We start from the raw sequence: 22,780 nt of genomic DNA, 5'->3' as shown, positions 1-22,780 counted from the left end.
GAATCAAAGATTGAAAACTTGCTCCTAGATTTCAACCCCACTGTCTTGAGACCAGTTTAAGCCCATATAGTTAGACTACAAAACTATCAGCATAGCTAGTTGATGTAGATTTTAATATTGACTTATAAATATTAATATAGGATGATTTTTTTTTACAGTATTCAAGTGTTATTGATTATCAGTTTCATCTTAGCAAGAAAATGATCACCAGTTTCATCATGATTTTCGGTAGGGATAATTCTCTTAACTAGAGAATTCATACCAAACAGGACCTTAACTTGATTTCCCAACGACAACTTTTTCTTCTCTTATTTTCCCTTTTTTCCTTCCTTACTTACTTCCTTAACGCGGGAGACTGTGGAAATTGGGGAGTCAACCATAACCACAGCCACCATCTCTGACGAAGAAAATTCCGAGTAAACTCCATCGATCACTCATATGGGTCGATAAAAGAAGAGGGTGTCTTTTCACTTCCTCATCGGAAAATCCCCCCGAAATAACCATGGCTTTACCTCCATTCAGTTTCGCCAATACTTTCAGCTTCATCTTCTTTTCTCTCCTTATTCTCCTACCATCGATACCCGCCGGCAACTCACCTGTTCATCACTACGATTCACAGCATGCTATCGCCGTCAACTGCGGCTTCCCCCGCAACTCCACAGCACTTAACGGCAGACAATGGGTTGGAGAAACAGATTCTGCTACCATGATCATTTTTCATGGACCTGCAAGTCAATCAGTCAGCCCTCCTTTCTCCATTCACAACCTCCTCGATCCCACTCCCTATAGGACGGCTAGAGCTTCTCGGGCATCCTTCACCTACTCCTTCCATGTTGGCTCCGGCTACAAGTTCATCCGCCTTCACTTCTACCCAGTTTCATACTCTGGTTTCAAGGCGTCTGCAGCCTTCATAACCGTAAAATCAGGTCCGTATACACTCCTCAACAATTTCAGTGCTTTCCTGACAGCCGATTCTCTCGGCCTCAAATCCATTGTAAAAGAATTCACCCTTTATGTCCCTCACGACGACGAACCCTTATCAATTACTTTCTCCCCCTCAAGAGCAATCCCTTCTGATGATGAGACATTTGCATTTGTAAATGGAATTGAAGTCGTTCCCATGCCGCCTGGTCTTTACTATACCATGGAGGGAGATGTAGGGGTACATGTTGTAGGGCAGAACTATCGACTTCCAATTGGTAAAGCCACTGCAATGGAGATGACCCATCGGTTAAACATTGGTGGCAGCTCACTTACATCTGCACATGACACAAGTATGTTCAGGGAGTGGACTGACGACTCAAACCATTTGATAGAATCAAGTGTTTTTTCCATCAAGTCATCAAATCGGATCAAGTATACAGATACATCAAAAAATGGTGCACCACAACGAGTGTACCAGTCGTCATGGTCTATGAACAGAAATACAAAAGTGGGTGAACGAGTTAGTTTTACATGGAAGTTGCCTGTTGATTTGGGTTTCAAGTATCTTATCAGACTGCATTTTTGTGAGCTTGACTATGAGGTGAAGGAGAGTGGACAAAAAGAGTTTAGTATTCTAATAAACAATAAAATGGTTGAGCCTAGAGGAGACTTGATCAGATGGGGTGGTGAGATTGGAGTTGCAATCTATAAAGATTACTTGGTGACAGTAAGAGGAGACAGAATGATGGGCATGAAAGATCTACTTGTAGCTTTGTACCCTGGTAACGAAGACCAATCAACTGAATTTATTGACGCAGTTCTCAAGGGAATCGAGGTTTTCAAACTAAGTAACCCGGATGACAATCTTGCTGGGGTGAATCCAGTCATCTCTCATCCTCATGCTCCGATTAACCATATACTTAAAATGCCGACTACAACAGGTAGAAATTACATTGCAACTCTTGTTATAATTGTGATTACTCTTCTCAATGTCATAGTTTATCAAATTTGTGAATGGAGAGAAAAAAGTTGGAGTAAAAACATTTCGCCATCACTACCAGATGAGGAATTCTGTCGTAGATTTTCATTTGGTGAGATCTTATCCGCAACCAACAACTTTGATAAAGAATTAGAGATTGGACATGGGGGCTTCGGTAAGGTCTACAAAGGAGTTATTGATCGCAAGACGGAAACAGTTGCAATCAAAAGATTAAGTTCTGAATCTAAGCAGGGAGAGAAAGAATTTTGGTCAGAAATTGATATTCTTTCCAAGCTTCGACACAAACACCTTGTCTCTCTGATAGGATATTGCAATGAGGGTCGTGAGATGATCCTTGTTTACGAGTACATGGAACATGGAACTCTCGCATATCACCTTCACAAGAATAAACGTGATGGTATTAGCAATGGAGAAGTGACTCCTCTTTCTTGGGAGCAAAGGCTCAATGTATGCTTGGATGCTGCTCGCGGGTTAGATTATCTGCACACCAATAGTGAAACGATACATAGAGATGTGAAAAGCGAAAACATTTTGTTGGATAGGGATTGGATGGCCAAAATTGCAGACTTCGGCATATGCAAAGTGGGAACTACGAGCAATACTCACACCCATATTAGTACTGAAGTAAAGGGGACTTTTGGTTACTTAGATCCGGAGTATTACTCGACCCATAGGCTAACCAAGAAATCTGATGTGTATGCATTCGGTGTGGTGCTGTGGGAAGCATTATGTGGGAGGCCAGCTTTAGATACTAGAATAGACGGTGAACAGCGCAGCCTTGTTTTGTGGGTTCAACGCTGCTTCAAGTTAGGAATAGTTGACGCAATCATTGATTCGAGTTTGAGGGAACAAATATCAACTCCTTCCCTCAAATTGTACGTTGATCTTGCAAACCAATGTTTGCATAACCAGACTATTGAACGACCTACAATGGCTGAAGTCACACATGGTCTTGAATCTGTATTGGCTGCTGCTACATCTCAAGTTGAGGAAGAGGGCACCGATGTTTCTAGTGACTTTGATTCAGATAGAGAATATAATGGTACTGAGGAAATAGATGTAAATAGTAGTTCCCTTCCACCCAGTACTATCTCTTCCACCTCTTCTCAACCAATGCAATTGGATGATAATGACACGCAGCAAAAGAAGAATAAGACCAAGCTTGGCAAGATGTTCCAGAAGAATTTCCAAGCTTTAGTCAGAAGTATAGATATTCGACGGAAAAAGAGTAATGACAGCGTTATGAAATTGGAGCCTTGTGTAGGGAATGTGCTTCTACACTTCCGCCGTTTCTCTCTTGATGAGATTAGAACGGCAACACACAACTTCAGTAATGTTATTAGAACAGGTGGTCTTAGCAAATGTTACAAAGGAATGATTGACGAGGGAACCACCCCGGTTATAATCAAACAGAGAAAGCAAGAGATTCGAAGCTGCATAAATGAACTCTTGATTATGTCAAGATTTAATCATCCTAACATAGTCAATTTCATTGGGTACTGCTATGAGTACGGCGAAATGTTGATTGTGCTGGAATACGTTGATAATGGGTCCCTATATGATCATCTTTATGATAAGGAGAAAAATCCTCTTCCCTGGAAAAAGCGGCTGGAGATATGCATCGGTGCTGCTCATGGATTACACTACCTACATTCTGAGATGTTGCAAACTGTGATCCATCCCGACTTCATATCGGCTAATATTCTAATAGACAGTAATTGGGTAGCAAAGATTTCAGGCTTGGATTTGGCATCGACAGCATTGAGATCCAGTACCTATGTCACTGGGGAGGTACGTGGCACCAGTGGCTACATAGATCCGGAGTACATAATGGCCTTTCATCTTACACCGAAATCCAATGTTTACTCTTTTGGTGTGGTATTGCTGGAGGTACTGTGTGCCAAGAGTCCTTGTGGGTTTTATGGTGAAGACGGGAGTAGTTATAGCATAGTTGAATACTTCAGCAACATCATCCGGGAGAATAGAATAGACAAGGCCATGGACCCTTATCTAGTGGGAAGGATTGCTCCGGACTGCTTGATTCAGTACTTGCAGATTGCAATGAATTGCGTGAAAGATAAGGGAATAGAGAGGCCATCAATGGAAGCAGTGTTGACAGGCCTGAGTATCGTACTAGAGTTACAAAAGAGATGGCAGTTTGATGTGTCACTTGATCCACTTTCTGGGCCTACAGAATCTTCCATGGATTCGACGACAGAGGAATGGTTCCGCATGGCCATGGGGAGGGCCTACAACAACATAATGTTCCATGGAAGCTCGGAAAGTGAAGATTATCTCCCTCCCTCAGTGACTGATCTTACTTGTGTGACACTGGGATTTTCCACAACAGAATCGACGGGTAGTTTGTCGGATGACTGTGTGAGTCCAAGGTAGGATGAGGTTAGAAGTCGGGTACCCAGTCTCCTAGGACTGCACCAAATAGAATCAGACCTCAAACTATTCATACCAACCAACTTTCCCTCCCTCCCTCGTGCCCACTCCTTTTTCTTTTTTTCATAAATGATTCGAGTGTAAAGACTCGAGCCCTACCACTGAGCTATATGTCTCCACAAGAAGTATGATGTAATTGGATATACTTGTATGTGAGTATTTCAATTTGAATTTGTATTTAAGAAACATTTATATTAGATGATGTTGTAAAGTGTTTGAAGTCTATGTCAAAGCATAGCATCTCTACAAGAACTCAAAGACTCTGTTTAATCATCCCTAGAAAAAAGGCCTTAAGTATATTTTTACTACTTCCCATATGATGAGAACAATGGCGGAATATAGTATCTTCAAACTAATTAGTTACCTAAATTTGGGTCTGTTTGTTTTCTAAATGAACTATACAGCAAAACAGAGCAGCACATTCCCTCATCACATACATTTTTTGGGACATATTTTGTTGCAAGTTAACTGGATGCAAAATATATTCTGAAGTCCATGCTTTTGGTGCGGTTCTTTTGAAAAAGAAGAACATATATAATCTGGTATAATGTATATGGACTTAACACTGCATCAAAGAAGATTTCAATCCCACTGTCTTTGAGACTTGTTTAAGCCCATATAGTTAGACTATAAACCTGTTTATTAGTAGTGACACCACCTCATCTAAATATAAAATTAATATATATTATATAAAACTTTTTAAATAAATATTAGTATAATTGATGAGAAACGATTTAATTAATTCATAATATATATATTTATTATTAGTTAAATAAGAATTAAATTTTTGGGATGGGTCCTTATATTATTGGATAGGCTGTTTTACCCTCCTCTAACTGGACCTGGTGAGTGGTGACACCTCCTCATCTAAATATGTAGATGCCATAGTTTGTAGCAACCTACTTATGCTAGGAATAACAACTCAAATGTCACCGATATTCTTGCTACAAATGAGTAACTATCATAAAAATCAATATTCTTCCTTCATTTTTGTCAATGGTTTGATTGCTCTTAAGTTAGTTTTGCACAACTATTTAGAGACCGAAAAATCACCTAACAATTAGGAAAAAAAATCAATCTTTTATGGCACAATGATATAATCAATAAAATTAAGTACAAAGATACGCATCAATTTTAGCGTAAAAAATCTAACAATGATAAAAAAAAAACAACGTGATTCGTAGGCATATTAAAAACACATTCACTATATTGTAGTGAGTTACACCAAATCTTTTTTAGCACCTTAGAGATTAACTAATACAAAATTTTCACCGTTAATGATAAATTACAAGAATAAATCTTACCGAAATGGAATCCTCAAACAAGTATATAAGATATATCCAAACAAAAATCTAGACGGGTTGAAATGTAGAGAATGCCGCAAGAATTCACCACTATGATTCGAGCCAAAACTAATTACATACGTTCGATTGTCCTATCATATTACAGAAACTTTAAATATCTAACTCTACTTTTGTTTATTTTCTCTCTTTTGTCCAAACCCATCAAATCAGTTGGATCCAACAACCCCCTCCAAATCATTGGGTAGGCTCTAAGAATCCCGCTCTTCACCGATAAGTTTTAAACTTCTCTTTCGACAAATGTTTGGCCATCTATCAGATCCATTCTCAATGAGATAAACTTTCTCTAAATTGAATTGCGTCGTCTCGAGTACATCTCGAATCTAGTGATACCTCAATTCAATATATACTTGGATGTTGGATGGTATGTGGAGTTCTTGGAGAGACGAATCGCCGAATTATTATTGTCTTGTTCCTAGAAGAACCATTCACGAACATCGACTCTAACTACTTCAAAAGAGTCTGCGCGTCGTTCTTTTCTGCCATGTGATAAAAAAATATTTTGGTCAATCCACTGCCTAATTGTAGCAGTTGCTTTCCAATTCATAAATTTTCAATATTTATCCCTTATCGTGTCTAGTTTTGTCATGCCTAAACAAATCTCTACAAATTAACAAAACAAGCATCTTGTGTTTTCATACCGAAAAAATCGTTGAGGTTAATTTAATCATTCGAATCTAATTTTGCTCATCTATTTGGTCAAATCAAAAACTGTGATATCACTTGATGGAAAAAAAACTAATAACAATTGTGGAATAATTGTTATTTTTCTCTTTATATGCCACAATGAGTTAATCAATCGAACAAAAACCAAATAATCAACAATAAAATGAAGCACACAAAAATAAATTAATTTAATTTAGTGTGAAACTACGATATCCATATGACTCTTACAAACAATTCACTATATTGTAGTGAGTTACACTAAAGTTTTTCTCTAGTACCCATAATACAAAATATTCATCATTAATAGTGTATTACAAGACAAAAATAAAAATAAATTTCACTGAAGTGGAATATTGAAACATTAACCCGGAGCTCCCGACGAGAAACTAGTGTATAAGAGAAGTACAAACAAAGATCTAAACTGGTCGGATCGTAGAGAACGACGTGTGAATTCAACATATGTGATTCGAATCAAAATTAATACGAACTACTCGATTGTATAGTCGAAACTCTAAATATCTAATATTATCTTTGAGCTTTTATCCCTTATTATTGCCCATCAAATGAGTTGGACCTAATATGGAGAATATCCGGTTTTCTTAGGAGAGATCTGTCAAGTTTCATTCTATACCAATTGGTAAACAATGAAAATGAAGAATTATTATTTTAAGTTGGATTGAACAATATTATATCTTTGAGTTGCTATCTTAATTAAACTATTAAATAGTTTACTTATCCTTTCTACCACAAGCAAGAACATCGGAAATGTAGAACATGGACTTTGAACTCTTCAGCCTTTAGTACAAGGTTCTGTTATTCCTATGTGTGTGTGTGTGTGGTTTTTCATTTGTTTCATCTCTATTCCTCTCTTTTGTATTTTGAGATGTTCTTGTATAAAAAATACAATTAGTCAATCTGAGACTAAATTAATTAAAATATTATTCCATATAGGAAAGGCTTCATGATGATGCCACTTGTTTGACTGATGAAGATAAGGGTTAGTAGGAGATGTGACTTTTTTTTTAAGTAAAATAGCATAATTTTTTAGGCCTTGTTAGGATAAGGGTTATGTTTAATTTGGAGTTATAAATAGGTAGATTATCAGGTAAAAATATTAAATAGTATTAATATTTAATAAAGATTGTTTTGATAATTTGATTGATCAATTGATTAATTTGAATAATAATATGGTGAATGAAATGACAATGTTTTGTTTAAATTATTATATCAAGATCTTAGTAGAAGAAAGTTTATTTAAAATTTGTAGAAAGATAAGATTTTATAAATTGGATGTTAGTATTGATTATTTAATTATAAAATAAAAATGAAAAAATTAAGTGTTGTTGAATTACCTTTCCTTAAAATCATTTGCTAAATTTACTAATAAAAAAGAAAGAAATTAAATGTTTTTTTTTGGGTTAGGAATGATTCTTTTAACTTGAGATTTCATAACAAATCTTTTTTTTTTATATATATATATATAGATAAAGGATTAATTAACTCTATGGAGTCAACTATAAATTAAATATTACAATATTTAACATTTATTTGACTTTTTAATTAATAAAATGATTATAAAAAAATATTTAAAATTTAAATGTTATAAAATTAAGTAATGATATTTTCTTACATTGTTTTTTTTTTATATATTTATTTATTTATTATTATTGATCAAAATGAGTTGACGAAGAAACTTCCATGAAAATTAGAAGAATGTAAAACAGAGCATCGAAGATCTCTTTTGCGCGCGGGAAGAGAAGAAGGGTTTATCATCTACCACACTGAAGTGCTGAATCTTCGAAATCGAAAAAGTCCCACAAACTAGCCATGGGTTTGCATCCACTACCTTTCCTGAACGCCTTTAGCTCAACATTCTTTACTACCTTTCTCCTCCTCCGACCGATAATCGCCGGAAGCAACTCACCTGTTCATCACTACGATTCACAGCATGCTATCGCCGTCAACTGCGGTTTCCCCCGCAACTCCACAGCACTTAACGGCAGACAATGGGTTGGAGAAACAGATTCTGCTACCATACTTTTTCATGGACCTGGAAGTCAATCAGTCAGCCCTTACTCCATTCACAACCTCCTCGATCCGACTCCCTATATGACAGCTAGAGCTTCTCGTTCATCCTTCACCTACGCCTTCCATGTTGGCTCCGGCTACAAGTTCATCCGCTTCCACTTCTACCCAGCTTCTTACTCTGGTTTCAAAAAGTCAATGGCCTTCATAACTGTAAAATCAGGTCCGTATACACTCCTCAACAATTTCAGTGCTTTCCTAACAGCCGATTCTCTCGGCCTGAAATCCGTTGTAAAAGAATTCACCCTTTATGTCCCTCACGACGACGAACCCTTATCAATTACTTTCTCCTCCTCAAGAGCAATCCCTTCTGATGATGAGACATTTGCATTTGTAAATGGAATTGAAGTCGTTCCCATGCCGCTGGGACTTTACTACACCATGGAGGGAGATGCAGAGGCTTATGCTGTAGGGCAGAACTACCGACCTCCCATCAGTCAAGCCACTGCAATGGAGATGGCCCATCGGTTAAACGTTGGTGGCAGCTCACTTTCATCTTCTCACGACACAAGTATGTTCAGGGAGTGGACCAGCGATTCAAACCATCTCATAGAATCAAGTGTTTTACCCATCACGTCAATAAATCGGATCAAGTATACAGAAAAATCAAAAAACGGTGCACCACAACGACTGTACCAGACGTCTTGGTCTATGAACAGAAATACAAAAGTGGGTGAAAAAGTTAGTTTTACATGGAAGTTACTTGTGGATTCGGGTTTCAGGTATCTCATCAGATTGCATTTTTGTGAGCTTGATTATGAGGTGAAGGAAAGTGGGCAAAAGGAGTTTAGTATTCTAATTAACAATCAAATTGTTGAGCGCAGAGGAGATTTGATCAGATGGGGTGGCGAGATTGGAGTTGCAATCCATAAAGATTACTTGGTGACAGTAAGAGGAGACAGAATGATGGGCAAGAAAGATCTATTTGTAGCTTTGTACCCTGGTAACGAGGATCAATCAACTGAATTTATTGACGCAGTTCTTAAAGGAATTGAAGTTTTCAAACTGAGTAACCCGGATGATAATCTTGCTGGGGTGAATCCAGTCATCTCCCGGCCTCATGCTCCGATTAACCAAATACTTAAAAGGCTGACTACAACAGGTAGAAATTACATTGCAACTCTTGTTATAATTGTGATTACTCTTCTCAATGTCATCGTTCACCAAATTTGTGAATGGAGAGAAAACATTTGGAGTAAAAACATTTCGCCATCACTACTAGATGAGGAATTCTGTCGTAGATTTTCATTTAATGAGATCTCATTGGCGACCAACAACTTTGATAAAGAATTAGAGATTGGACATGGAGGCTTCGGTAAGGTCTACAAAGGGGTTATTGATCGCAAGACGAAAACAGTTGCAATTAAAAGGTTAAGTCATGAATCTAAGCAGGGAGAGAAAGAATTTAGGTCAGAAATTGATATTCTTTCCAAGCTTCGACACAAACACCTTGTCTCTCTGATAGGATATTGCAATGAGGGTCGTGAAATGATACTTGTTTACGAGTACATGGAACATGGAACTCTCGCAGATCATCTTCACAAGAAAAAACGTGATGGTAGTTACAAGGAAAACGTGACTCCTCCTCTCTCATGGGAGCAAAGGCTCAATGTATGCTTGGGTGCTGCTCGAGGGTTAGATTACCTGCACACCAATAGTGAACAGGACACCATACATAGAGATGTGAAGAGCGAAAACATTTTGTTGGATAGAGATTGGGTGGCCAAAATTGCAGATCTTGGCATAAGCAAAGTAGGAACTAAGAGCAATACTCGCACCCATATTAGTACCGATGTAAAGGGGACTATTGGTTACCTAGATCCTTCGTATTCCTTGACGCGTAGGCTAACCAAGAAATCTGATGTTTATGCGTTCGGTGTGGTGCTGTGGGAAGCATTATGTGGGAGGCCAGCTGTTGATACTAGAATAGAAGGCGAACAGCGCAGCCTGGTTTTGTGGGTTCAAAGCTGCTTCAAGCTAGGAATAGTTGACGCAATCATTGATTCCAGTTTGAGGGAACAAATATCAACTGGTTCCCTCAAATTGTACCTTGATCTTGCAAACGAATGCTTGCATAACCAGAGTAATGAACGACCTACAATGGCTGAAGTCACACATGGTCTTGAATCTGTATTGGCGGCTGCTATATCTGAAGGTTCATTCTCTTCCACCTCCTCTGGGACACTAGAATTGGATGATAATAACATGCAGCAAAAAAAGATGACTGATGGCAACTTCTTACAAAGGAGTATCCAAACTTTAATTAGAAGCATAGATATTCGACGGAGAAAGAGATTGGATCCTCATTTACCCTTCCGTCGTTTTTCTCTTGATGAGGTTAGAACGGCAACACGCAACTTCAGTAACGTTATTGGAAGAGGTGGTTCTGGAAAATGTTACAAAGGAAGGATTGATGATGGAACCACCGTTGTTGCAATCAAAGAGAAAGAGCCAGTGTTTGAAGACTTACAAAATGAACTCTGGATTATGTCACATATTAATCATCCTAAAATAGTCAATTTCATTGGGTACTGCATTAAGGAAGGCAAAATGTTGGTTTTGTTGGAATATATGAATAACGGGTCCCTATATGATCATCTCCATGATAAGAAGAAGAATCGTCTTCCCTGGAAAAAGAGGCTGGAGATATGCATTGGTACTGCTCAGGGACTACACTACCTTCATTCTGAGATGTCACAAAAAAGAGTGATCCATTGCTGTATGCAGTCGAGTAATATCCTTCTAGACAGAAGCTTGGTCGCAAAGATTTCAGACTTTGATTTTGCATCGGCTGCATTGAGTTCCTCTACCCATGTCAGCGCGGATTTACATGGAAGCTATGGCTACATAGATCCGGAGTACTTCTTGACCGGCCATATTACAACACAATCCGATGTCTACGCTTTTGGTGTGGTATTGCTAGAGGTACTTTGTGCCAAGAAATCTATTGATGTATTTGATGAAGAACAAGACTTCATAGTCAACTACATAAGAAACATCATCCAAGAGAGTACAATAGACGATGTCGTGGACTCATATCTAGTGGGAAAGATTGCTCCGGACTGCTTGATTCAGTACTTGCGGATTGCGATGAATTGCGTGGAAGATAGGGGAATAGAGAGGCCATCAATGGAGGCGGTGTTGTTGGGCCTGCGCAACACACTAGAGTTACAAGAGAGATGGCAGTTAGAGTGTGAAGACTTGAGCTCATGATTGTGAAGACATAAATTTCTAAGTTGCACCATTAGTCTTCACATAAACTCATCCATTATTGCTGCAAGAAGTTGGCTTGATTATGTATAGTTCATATTCACTGTATTATAAGCCAATAAATTATTGATCCCCAAATCACTTTTGGGTGAAGTATTTATTATAATTTGTTTTAAATTACAACTTACAAGTTTCATAACAAAGAAGACAAGTACAAAGTTTATTTCAAATGTCCCACTTTCAATTGACACTAATTTCATAGTATGCAATAGTGGATAATTTTGAATAGTGGATAATTTTGAATAGTGTGATACAATCGAAAAAGTATAAACAGTTTGCTTATGCGGATAAATAGACAGCACAAAATACAATATCATATTGAAAAACTTACTAAAATAATCATAATATTTATTGGCATTTATGAATTATCTTTTACGTGCATTCATTCAATTAATAGAAAATCTAACAAATATATAAAGTTATGCTAACTGACAATCGAATCGGATTACATTAGTATCAAAAGAAGAAAAAAAAGAAGTTTGATTGGAGGACATCTTTTACCAATTAAGAGTTTCTGTTTAAGTTTTTGTTTTTTTAAATAAGGGTTATGTCTTCATCCACATGTGTTACATTTTCTATGTACTCAAATATAAGAAGAAGAAAAATAGTCACATATCTCAATAGTTTATTGTAGATAATAAATTATAATACAAACCTTAAACTTAAACATTTATCATTTTTTACAAGAATATTCTATTTTCTATTCCTTTATTCTTTATCCCCACTTTTATTATTATTATTGATGAGTATCACTTCAAATCTAAGTTTTTAAATTGTAAATTGATTCTCATTCAGATTGAAGTGGTGGATGATTATTGTATTAAAATTTTAAATTAAAAAATAATAATAATAACTAATTTAAAAAAATAAATTAAATATTTTATACAAAAACTCTTTCATTTTACCAGTAATGTTGCACTTTAAAAAAATTGTCATTTTATACATTTATTTAGATTTTTTGAAAAAGTCAATCTAATAGGGTATAAATAATAACGGTTTAAATTTAAAGGACAAATCTATAATAAAAATAATAAATTTTTTTTCCCGAAATTTTGAACCACGTGAAAACAAAAATATTGTTCTTGTTTTTTATTTAACTTATTTTTTATATATTATATTGTAAAAATTAATAATATTATAATATATTTAACATAATTTAACTAATTTAGTTGATTAAATAGTATAATACTTTTTTAACCGGTTGGTTTTATGTTCAAGTCTTTCTAAAGTATTTTTTATATAAATTTTGTTGATAATAATAAAAAATTAACTAACCGATCATCTTTCCCATATTTTTATAAACAAAATCATTCACATGTCTTAGACCATTTCCAACCCAGCTATAAATGTAAAATCAAAATAGGTATATGGACTCTAACCCTCCCTATATATATGTGTTTTTAGTGTTCATAAAACTCAATTTTTTTTATAAAGTTATAATTTGGTCCTTCAACTTTTTATGTTTAACTTTTCATATAATTTATATATTTAGTTAATTTTTTATACATTTTATATGATTTATATATTTATAAATATAGTTTTTATATATTTAATTTTTTTTATCTTATATATTTTATAATAAGTTTTTACATAACATAAATTTATAATAATAAACATAATTGAAAACAATTTAAAAATTAACAAAAACAAATTTGTTAAAATATAATAATCAATACCATCTACGAAATTAAAAAAAATAATTAATTAATCTATAATTAATTTTATCATAATTTTTTTTAATAATATGATTTTAAGAAATTGAAAAAAAATCTATAATTAATTTTTTTCAATAGTGTGATTTTAAATAAATATTGTCTATGTTTAATTGTAGAGTTGATAAATATATATATAATTATTGAAAAAAAAGTTAAAAATTAAATATTTTTATAATATTGTTTGGAGTTTTAAAATGGATTTTTAAGTTGAAGATGAATTATTATTTAATGTAATATTTATTTTGAATTTAAAAATATATTTTTAGAGGAGGGAATAGAGATGGTTCAAAAAAACTTGGAAATTATTGAGCTGAGAAAGGTTTAAGCAATTAATATGTGGTGGATCCAAAGTCAAGTCGCTTAGTAATTATAAAAATCAACCAACTAACATTATCTATTTATTAATAAGGTTATTTAATCACAATAGATATTTGAGCACTCACCTGGACCTGTTGATCATTAATTTTATATTTTACCACTAATCTATATATATCTAATAACGCTTAATTTGAAAGGTTGACGGTGTACTTCATGCTCTCTTCAAAATAATTCTCATATCACAAGGTATTTTTTCATATTTCTCTCTCTTCATTTATAAATTGTTTTTCTTTCCCTCGCTGTAAATATATTAATTAATTTTAATTTGTATATATATATTAATGTTATAATTATTATTAAAATATATTAAAATTTAATATTTTACATATACACGTTAAACCAAATATTTATCTATATTAATTGAGTTTAGCATTAAATACTAATTATAAAACATTAAAACCTGCAATAAAATCAAGAATTTCAAATATATATTATATTAATTATAAAAATGTAATTTTCAGTTATTCCATTATATTAATTATAAAATAGAAAAAAAAAAGTTATCATATTTAACATTAAATACTAACTACAAAATATTAAAACCTACAATAAAATTAATAATTTCAATTATATATTATATTAATTATAAAATTTAACTTTCAATTATTATATTAATTATAATATAAAACTTAACCTGCAATAAAATCAAGAATTTCAAATATATATTATATTAATTATAAAATGTAACTTTCCGTTATCCCATTATATTAATTATAAAATAGAAAAAAAAAATGTAGTTATCATGTTTAGCATTAAATACTAATTATAAAACATTAAAACTTACAATAAAATTAAGAATTTCAATTATATATTATATTAATTATAAAATTTAACTTTCAGTTATTATATTATATTAATTATAATATAAAACTTAACTTTCAGTTATCGTACTATAATAATTATAAAATTTAACACAAAAATAATAATTATGAAAAACATAAACAGTGTAATTAAATCAATATAATAAATCAACCAAACTTTTCATCTTCTTTTCCATCTAAATATTTCTTTTCCTATAAATAATATTAAATACATTAAACTTTATCATTTGAAATTGTTTGGAATAGAAAAAAAATTATATACTCAAAAAATAGAAATCATCTTTTTTTAACTAATAAAACTATATGTATTTAAAAAAATTAAATATATTTAACCTAAAAAATTGTTTTTATTTTATTAAATCATAAAATATAGTCATTACTCCTACTTTGACTCAAAGAAAGGATGAATATTATATTGGATAACTTCAACTAAAATAATTTTAAAAATATTTAGATTGAATAATAATAAAAAGATTATTAATATAATATAAATATATTAAATATGACAAATATTATAAAAATAATATGAATAATAAATTAATTAATTAAACGTTATAATAAGTAATAATAATATTTAAAAAAAATTGGAGAATAGAAAAAAAATATTATGCTAAGAATAAAGAGATTATATGTATTTAAATTTTTTATTTTATTAATTAGTTATAAAATTTAATCAAAAGATAGGACGTTGTTGTAGCGGCCTGAAATGATCAAATTTCTGGAAAAAAAAACAATGAACAATAGATTGATGAAACATAACATATTACCAATTTAATTATTGAATTAAATAATGATGTTGATAGAGAAATTGATGTTAATATAATTTAATTATTACTCACTTTAACCAAGATGAAATTCAAAAGATAGGACGTTGTTGCAGCGGCCTGAAATGATCAAATTCCTAGAAAAAAAAAATAATGAACAATAGATTGGTGAAACATAACATATTGCCAATTTAATTATTGAATGAAATAATGATGTTGATAGAGAAATTGATGTTAATATAATTTAATTATTACTCACTTTAACCAAGATGGAATTCAAAAAATAAAATGTTGTTGTAGTTGACTAAATTTATAAAATTCCTGAGAAAAAAAAAAAGCAAAACAGTGAAAGCCGCAAAAGTAAACCGAATAGGCAGAATATCACTCTTCTCTCTTAAATTGAACCTTGTTGATGTAAAATTATTTATAGGAAAATAAATATTTAGATGGAAAAGAAGATGAAAAGTTTGGTTGATTTATTATATTGATTTAATTACACTGTTTATGTTTTTCATAATTATTTTTTTGTGTTAAATTTTATAATTATTATAATATGATAACTGAAAGTTAAGTTTTATATTATAATTAATATAATATAATAACTGAAAGTTAAATTTTATAATTAATATAATATATAATTGAAATTCTTAATTTTATTGTAAGTTTTAATGTTTTATAATTAGTATTTAATGCTAAACATGATAACTACATTTTTTTCTATTTTATAATTAATATAATGGGATAACGGAAAGTTACATTTTATAATTAATATAATATATATTTGAAATTCTTGATTTTATTGCAGGTTAAGTTTTATATTATAATTAATATAATTAATATAATATGATAATTGAAAGTTAAATTTTATAATTAATATAATATATAATTGAAATTATTAGTTTTATTGTAGGTTTTAATATTTTGTAGTTAGTATTTAATGTTAAACATGATAACTTTTTTTTTTCTATTTTATAATTAATATAATGGAATAACTGAAAGTTACATTTTATAATTAATATAATATATATTTGAAATTCTTGATTTTATTGCAGGTTTTAATGTTTTATAATTAGTATTTAATGCTAAACTCAATTAATATAGATAAATATTTGGTTTAACGTGTATATGTAAAATATTAAATTTTAATATATTTTAATAATAATTATAACATTAATATATATATACAAATTAAAATTAATTAATATATTTATAGTGAGGGAAAGAAAAACAATTCATAAATGAAGAGAGAGAAATATGAAAAAATACCTTGTGATATGAGAATTATTTTGAAGAGATAGGACAAAAAAGACAAAAAATTTAGTTTTTATTTTTTATTTTACAATTTTTTAATTTTATTCTATGGAAGTTGTTTTTTATTAGTATACATTATTAACTATTATTATAATATAGGATATCTTAAATTATACTAGAGTTATACATTTTTTTTATGAATGTTTGTTTAATATTGTGTTAACTTAAATTTTTATTTTGCTTTCAATAGTTTAAATTAAATCAAGTCTTTTGGTTTGTATTGTATTATTATTATTTTCAGTTTTAATCAATCATTCTTTTTTCCCACATCATGTATATATTTCATAATTAATTTTATATAAATATATTTTTCCTTACATAATTTTTTCACAATTATTTATATATTATTTATTTATTATTTATTTTTATACAATTTACTTATATTATTTATATTATGAAACAATTAATAATAATTATTTTTTCTATTTTTTTTCTCTAATTATATATATATATATTATATATATTTTCTCTTCATATAAATATATTCTCTTTTATTAAATTAAATATTTTATAAAAATTTCATTTATATTTTCCCCGTACAACGTAGGGTTTCATACTAGTTTAAATAGTGACTTATGCCTTTCAATATTTCTAAGTAAACAAATAATGTTTCCAACACATTATTAAGCTTCTGAATATATAAATCTCATCGTCCTATCTTTTATTTAAAAAATGTCTTTCATGTCCATGAACTTATCAAATATTTAGTAACAGTTAAAAAAAAATTACAACTAGGTTTATATTGAATTTGATCTTTTTGATTTTTTTTGAATGACTTAAAGGCAATAATGATTTTAATAAGATATGGGAATTATAATTTTATTGAAATGCAAAATAAATCTAGTAATTTTGAAATTTGTCATTCATGTCATTTTTTAAAACATATTAAATTATCTTCTTTCTTTCAAATTCTTTTATGACGTATGAGATTGTTCTGAATAATGAATATCTCCAAATAGTGGATTAAAAAAAATGTTATTTTTTATTTATAAGTTTTGAAAACTGGATATAAATATTGGTTTATAATTGTAAATATTGATCTAAAATATATATATATATATATATATATATATATATATATATATATATATATATATATATATATATTTAATAATAAATTTGTCTCATTTAAAAGTATAAATTAGGTAAGAGTTTATACTATATATACTATTCAATATATATATATATATATATTTAATACTTTATTCAATTTTTTAGTTTTTATTTATCAAAGTGAGTTTATAATATTATTTAAATAAAATTTTATTTTAAATATTATTTATTCAATAGTATAAATATTTTTCATAATATTAGTGGTATCAAAATTTTAAATATTTCAAATAATTAGTGTATCAATTTATTTTAATTTATTTTGAGCTGTGATGAGATGTTATTTAAATAAAAATTATTAGTGGTTAATAATTTATTAAAACATTTTATAATATTAAATAAAATAATATTTAAATTTTAAATTAATTTAAATTTAAATAATTTGTAAATATATAATTATATATTTTTAATTGAAGTATAAATTTTTATATATTGAAAACAAAAATATAAATATATTATAAACTGATTTTAATAAAAAAATAATAATAACAAGAGAGGAGTGATGAGAGATTTGAGAGAGAATAAATTAACCAGTTTAATAATTATAAGTAAGTGAGAAAATAAATAAAATCATTTTTTAATAGTATATATCTTAATAAATGCTTAAATTAAATGAGTTATATATATATATATATATATATATATATATATATATATATATATATATATATATATATATATGAAGAATGTCAATTTTATCTATGAAGTTGGATGAAGGTGTCAAATTTATTATTAAAGTAGTAAAATTTTATATGTGTATATAAACTTGACAAAAAATGTCAAATTAATTATTTTTAACAGAATAATTTAACTCCGTTAAAATGTTGTTGACATGACATTACCACGTCATATTTACATATTTTGTATATATATATTTTTTATAACCCAAATATATCATTTCAAACATAACTTAATTTCTCCCAATTATTCCGTCGGGCTTCCTCAGTCGCCCATTCTCGCCGGAGTTCCTCTTGCGAATATCTATCCTGGTCGGACATCAGGAAGGATTCCTTCCTTCGAGAAGCTAATCACTTCGGCTCTTTCCACTGACGGCTTCACCGTCCGCTCATCCGATATTAACTCTACTTCTAATGCTGCAATCTTATTTCTAATCCAAATCGTTCCTAATAACTTCAGCATTTTTACAATCAATTCCACTCGGATTCTATTTGACGCCCACATAGAAACGGAAGCCACTGGCAATCAACATCACCAAGGCCTTAATCAACTGCCACGATTTCAACTTGGACGTTGCTTTAGTCACAGCCTCCGGCGTCGAGCAGGAATTTGAGAACGACGAAGATTGACGGTTCGCCAATTTGGAATAGAAGGATGGAGAATTTCTTTTAGTCTGAAAGGTGTGAAAGATCGGCAGTTGTCGGTTAGCTGGGGCACTGCAATTTAGATGGGATTGAGAAATTTGGATTTCATTTCACTATAACCCTTGTCAAGTTGCTTTTATTTAATGTCTATCAATTCAGAATTACTATCAACTGCCTTCATTTGTTTCTATTTTTCATCACTGTTCATCATCATCTTCCCTCCTCTCCTCTGTATATCATCATTATAAGAGAGAAATACAACACATGGCAATTATGTTGGAATTAGGCGGGATGGAAATGAAAGAGGAACAAGTGAAGCGTTAGAAGAGAAGAGCTTCGAAGTAGAGAATAAAAACTGGAACCTATTCGAAATGTGTAGTTTGCATCGGAGCGACAAGGTTTCAGAAAGGTGGAAGACCAAATAGGTTGAAGAGGTTAATATGATAAAATTATGTTTGAAATGATCAATTTGAATTATAAAAAATATATATATAAAAATATTTGAATATGACGTGGCAATTCCATGTCAACGAAATTTTAACTTCGTTAAATAATTCTGTTAAGAATAATAAATTTGACACTTTTTGTCAAGTTTATATACCTATATAGAATCTTACAACTTTAATAATAAATTTGACACATTCGACCAAATTTGTAAATAAAATTGGCATTCTTCCCATATATATATATTATAAGAGTTCAAGGCAAAACAAGTCTTTACAAAAAAATGAATGAACTAACAAGATGAAAATAAAAAATACAACTAAAATGAGAATAAAAGTGAAAAACACAAACAACAAATCTAGAGCGCCTTGAAATCAAAAGTAATGGTGACTTTCTTATATGCAATTCTTCATCTTTGACAAATCTACCATTTTTTCACAAATGAGAATTCGACTCCACGTTCGAATGAGTGAATTTTCATAAAAAATAATTGTATTTCAAACAAACTCCACATTATTTCAAACCCTTGAAAATGTTCTTGCGTTCCTCTCCATCCGTCAATGTAATTTAGTTTGTTATAAAAATTAGTTAGGTCATCCCCTTTTCTAGCTTAACATCAACAAGATGTGGATATTCTCAACCAATCTGAGGTTCTGGGTTCGAGGCCGTTAGGTGACAAATTTTACGCCTAATTAAATGACTAAGTGTGTTTGTGAGCTATATGTTTAACCCGTAAGGATTATTCGCTCTCCAAAAGAGAAACAGAACCCAGCGTTTAAAAAAACAAATAAATAATTTGTTAGGTCAGTTGAGTTTAGTAATTGAAAAAACAATAAATATATATATAATAAACTAAAAAAATGAAACATATATATAATTTAATAAACTAAAAATGAAAAAGGATGGAGAAACTTTTCATAAATAAAATTATAATAATTTATGTAACAAAATAACTAATTAACTTAAATAAAATGTATATTTAAATATTATTTAAATCAAAATTAATTTTAAAAAAAAGTTATAAAAACAAATGTGTGCCAAGATTCAAACCCATAATCAAAATATATAGATCTTTATAGTTAATAAAAAAAACATGATTGATATAAGAAATTATAAACCAATAAAAAATATGACACTTCTTTCTTAGCAAGTTTCAAGGTTCAAGGATTTCGAGTCAAACAAATGAACAGATAAAACATGTGAATGGTGATAGATTGCCTCCCTATTCTGTCTCGGCCTCCTCCATCATCTTAGTAGCCTAAAGTTGTTTTTTTCTTTTTTATCAATAATGAAACACTCAAACTAATCTTTTAATTGGAGTTTTATTTTTTACAAATATTACACATTATTTTGATGAGTTTATCGTTTTTTATCATATTCATATTTGATCACTTAATAAAATCATTTTCAACTTTTACTAACTATCGTTAAAGATAATTTTCATTGTCGCTCAGAATATTTAGTCACTCATCGTTACAAATTTTTTGAGTCATCCTAAAAAATTACAAAATTGTTGAAATTATTTATTTTAATTTTAGTTATTGTAAATTTGTTATATTATTTAACATCTAAATTTTTGTTTTGGATGATGTTCTTTTGTAATTTAATTTTTTATTTGTAATTTTTATTTAAATTAATGATAAATATATTTTTATTTTTAAAAAAGTAAAAATAATTGGGAAGTCAACTATACAACAACCACGGGAAATTGGACTAAATGACCCTACAAATAAGGCAAATTGCCTCCGTGGTCACCAGATAATTGAAATTGATCTGGTGACCACTTAATTTTTTTTGGACGAAATTACCCTTTTCGCGTAACGCGAAGGGACTTCGCGTTTCGCGAAGTGAGACGCTGTGAAAAGTCCAGAATACCCTTACTATATAATAAAATCCGGCCATCTTTTTTTCATTTCTTTTCTTCTTCTTCTCTCTCTTCCCTTCCTCTTTTCTCCTCCTTCTCTCTAATCTCGCCGGCGACGGAGTTCAACGGCGGCACTCAATGAGCTCCACGACGAGCACAAGCACTGTAACAATTGGTAAGTTTATGTATTTCAAGTTTATTGTTGTTCATTTATGCATTTTCGAATCACTGCGTTGTTTAGGGTTTCATCTGATGATACTTCCCGTTTCGCTAAGTACTTCCCGTTTCGCTAAGTACTTCCCGTTTCGCTAAGTACTTCCCGTTTCGCTAAGTACTTCCCGTTTCGCGAAGGGTTTCCATTTCACAGTATTAATTATCCCGTTTCCAATTTATCTTGCAGCCGAAGTTTTCGTTTTCTATAATGGAGAGTGGAAAGTTGATGCTAATGGAATATGGTTTTTTGATGCCTCTTCAATCAAAACATTGGATTTACCCCAAAGTACTCGTTATGCTGAATTAATTGATAAACTCCATGAAAGACTTCAAGTGCAGAAATCTACCTATGATTTAGTGCTGCAAGTGAAGTATGATATTCCGAATATCACAAATCCTAAACCCGTTTTTATTGAAGATGATGAGGATCTGAACATATATTTATCACGCTTGATTTTGGGTAGAACTGTGTCACCATTGTTTGTGTCTGTAGTAGAGAAGTCACAATTTACTAAAGAAAAGATACCACTACTTACCTACCCAACTCAAGAAAGTATTCTCCCACAATTTACTCAGAAAATTGTACCAGAAGCTTTACCCTCGGAGGTCTTTGTTGAAAGTAATGAAGCCGGAGATAACTCTTTGCCTCACATCCCACTTACTCAGGACTTTCATGCATCGATACCTACACCACATAGTGCGAGAAGAGCATCAACGGGTACACCTACTAGTGCAAGAAGATCATCATTGGGTACACCATGTAGTGCAAGAAGATCATCATTTGGTACACCATCGACAGACATATCACCGACAGACATATCACCGACAGACATATCACCGACAGACATATCACCGACAGACCCCTCATTTGCGTTGGCGTTAACTACTGAAACTGTATTGGAAGTCGGTGCCTTGTTTGAAAATAAAAAAGAACTACAACTGATGCTATATAAATATGCGATGGCTAATCATTTTGAATTCAAGGTGGAGAAGTCAAGAAAACATCTTTGGTATGTGAAATGTTTGGATGAGAAATGCAAATGGAGATTGCGTGCCGTGAAAGGTAAATTATCTGAGATGT

General features: G+C 30.9%; 2 protein-coding genes across 2 annotated transcripts; both read left to right on the top strand.

Annotated features, from left to right (window-relative positions):
• The first annotated feature begins 432 nt into the window (after window positions 1-432).
• On the top strand, window positions 433-4,621 carry LOC124938466 (putative receptor-like protein kinase At5g39000). The gene has a single exon (XM_047478909.1). The coding sequence runs from the start codon at window positions 503-505 to the stop codon at window positions 4,316-4,318; it is 3,816 nt and encodes a 1,271-aa protein (XP_047334865.1). The 5' UTR covers window positions 433-502; the 3' UTR covers window positions 4,319-4,621.
• Window positions 4,622-8,099: 3,478 nt separating this feature from the next.
• Window positions 8,100-11,700, top strand: LOC124939610 (receptor-like protein kinase FERONIA). Its single transcript, XM_047480071.1, has one exon. It carries the CDS (start codon window positions 8,230-8,232, stop codon window positions 11,698-11,700), a length of 3,471 nt encoding a protein of 1,156 aa, XP_047336027.1. The 5' UTR covers window positions 8,100-8,229.
• Window positions 11,701-22,780: the final 11,080 nt, after the last annotated feature.

This window comes from Impatiens glandulifera, chromosome 5 (genome assembly GCF_907164915.1).
Source record: "Impatiens glandulifera chromosome 5, dImpGla2.1, whole genome shotgun sequence".
NCBI lineage: Eukaryota > Viridiplantae > Streptophyta > Magnoliopsida > Ericales > Balsaminaceae > Impatiens > Impatiens glandulifera.
This window is presented reverse-complemented; position numbering and strand designations above follow the sequence as displayed.

Excerpts from the sequence above, each read along its gene's own strand:
- LOC124939610 (XM_047480071.1), top strand. The coding sequence starts at position 8,230 with ATGGGTTTGCATCCACTACCTTTCCTGAACGCCTTTAGCTCAACATTC.
- LOC124938466 (XM_047478909.1), top strand. The coding sequence starts at position 503 with ATGGCTTTACCTCCATTCAGTTTCGCCAATACTTTCAGCTTCATCTTC.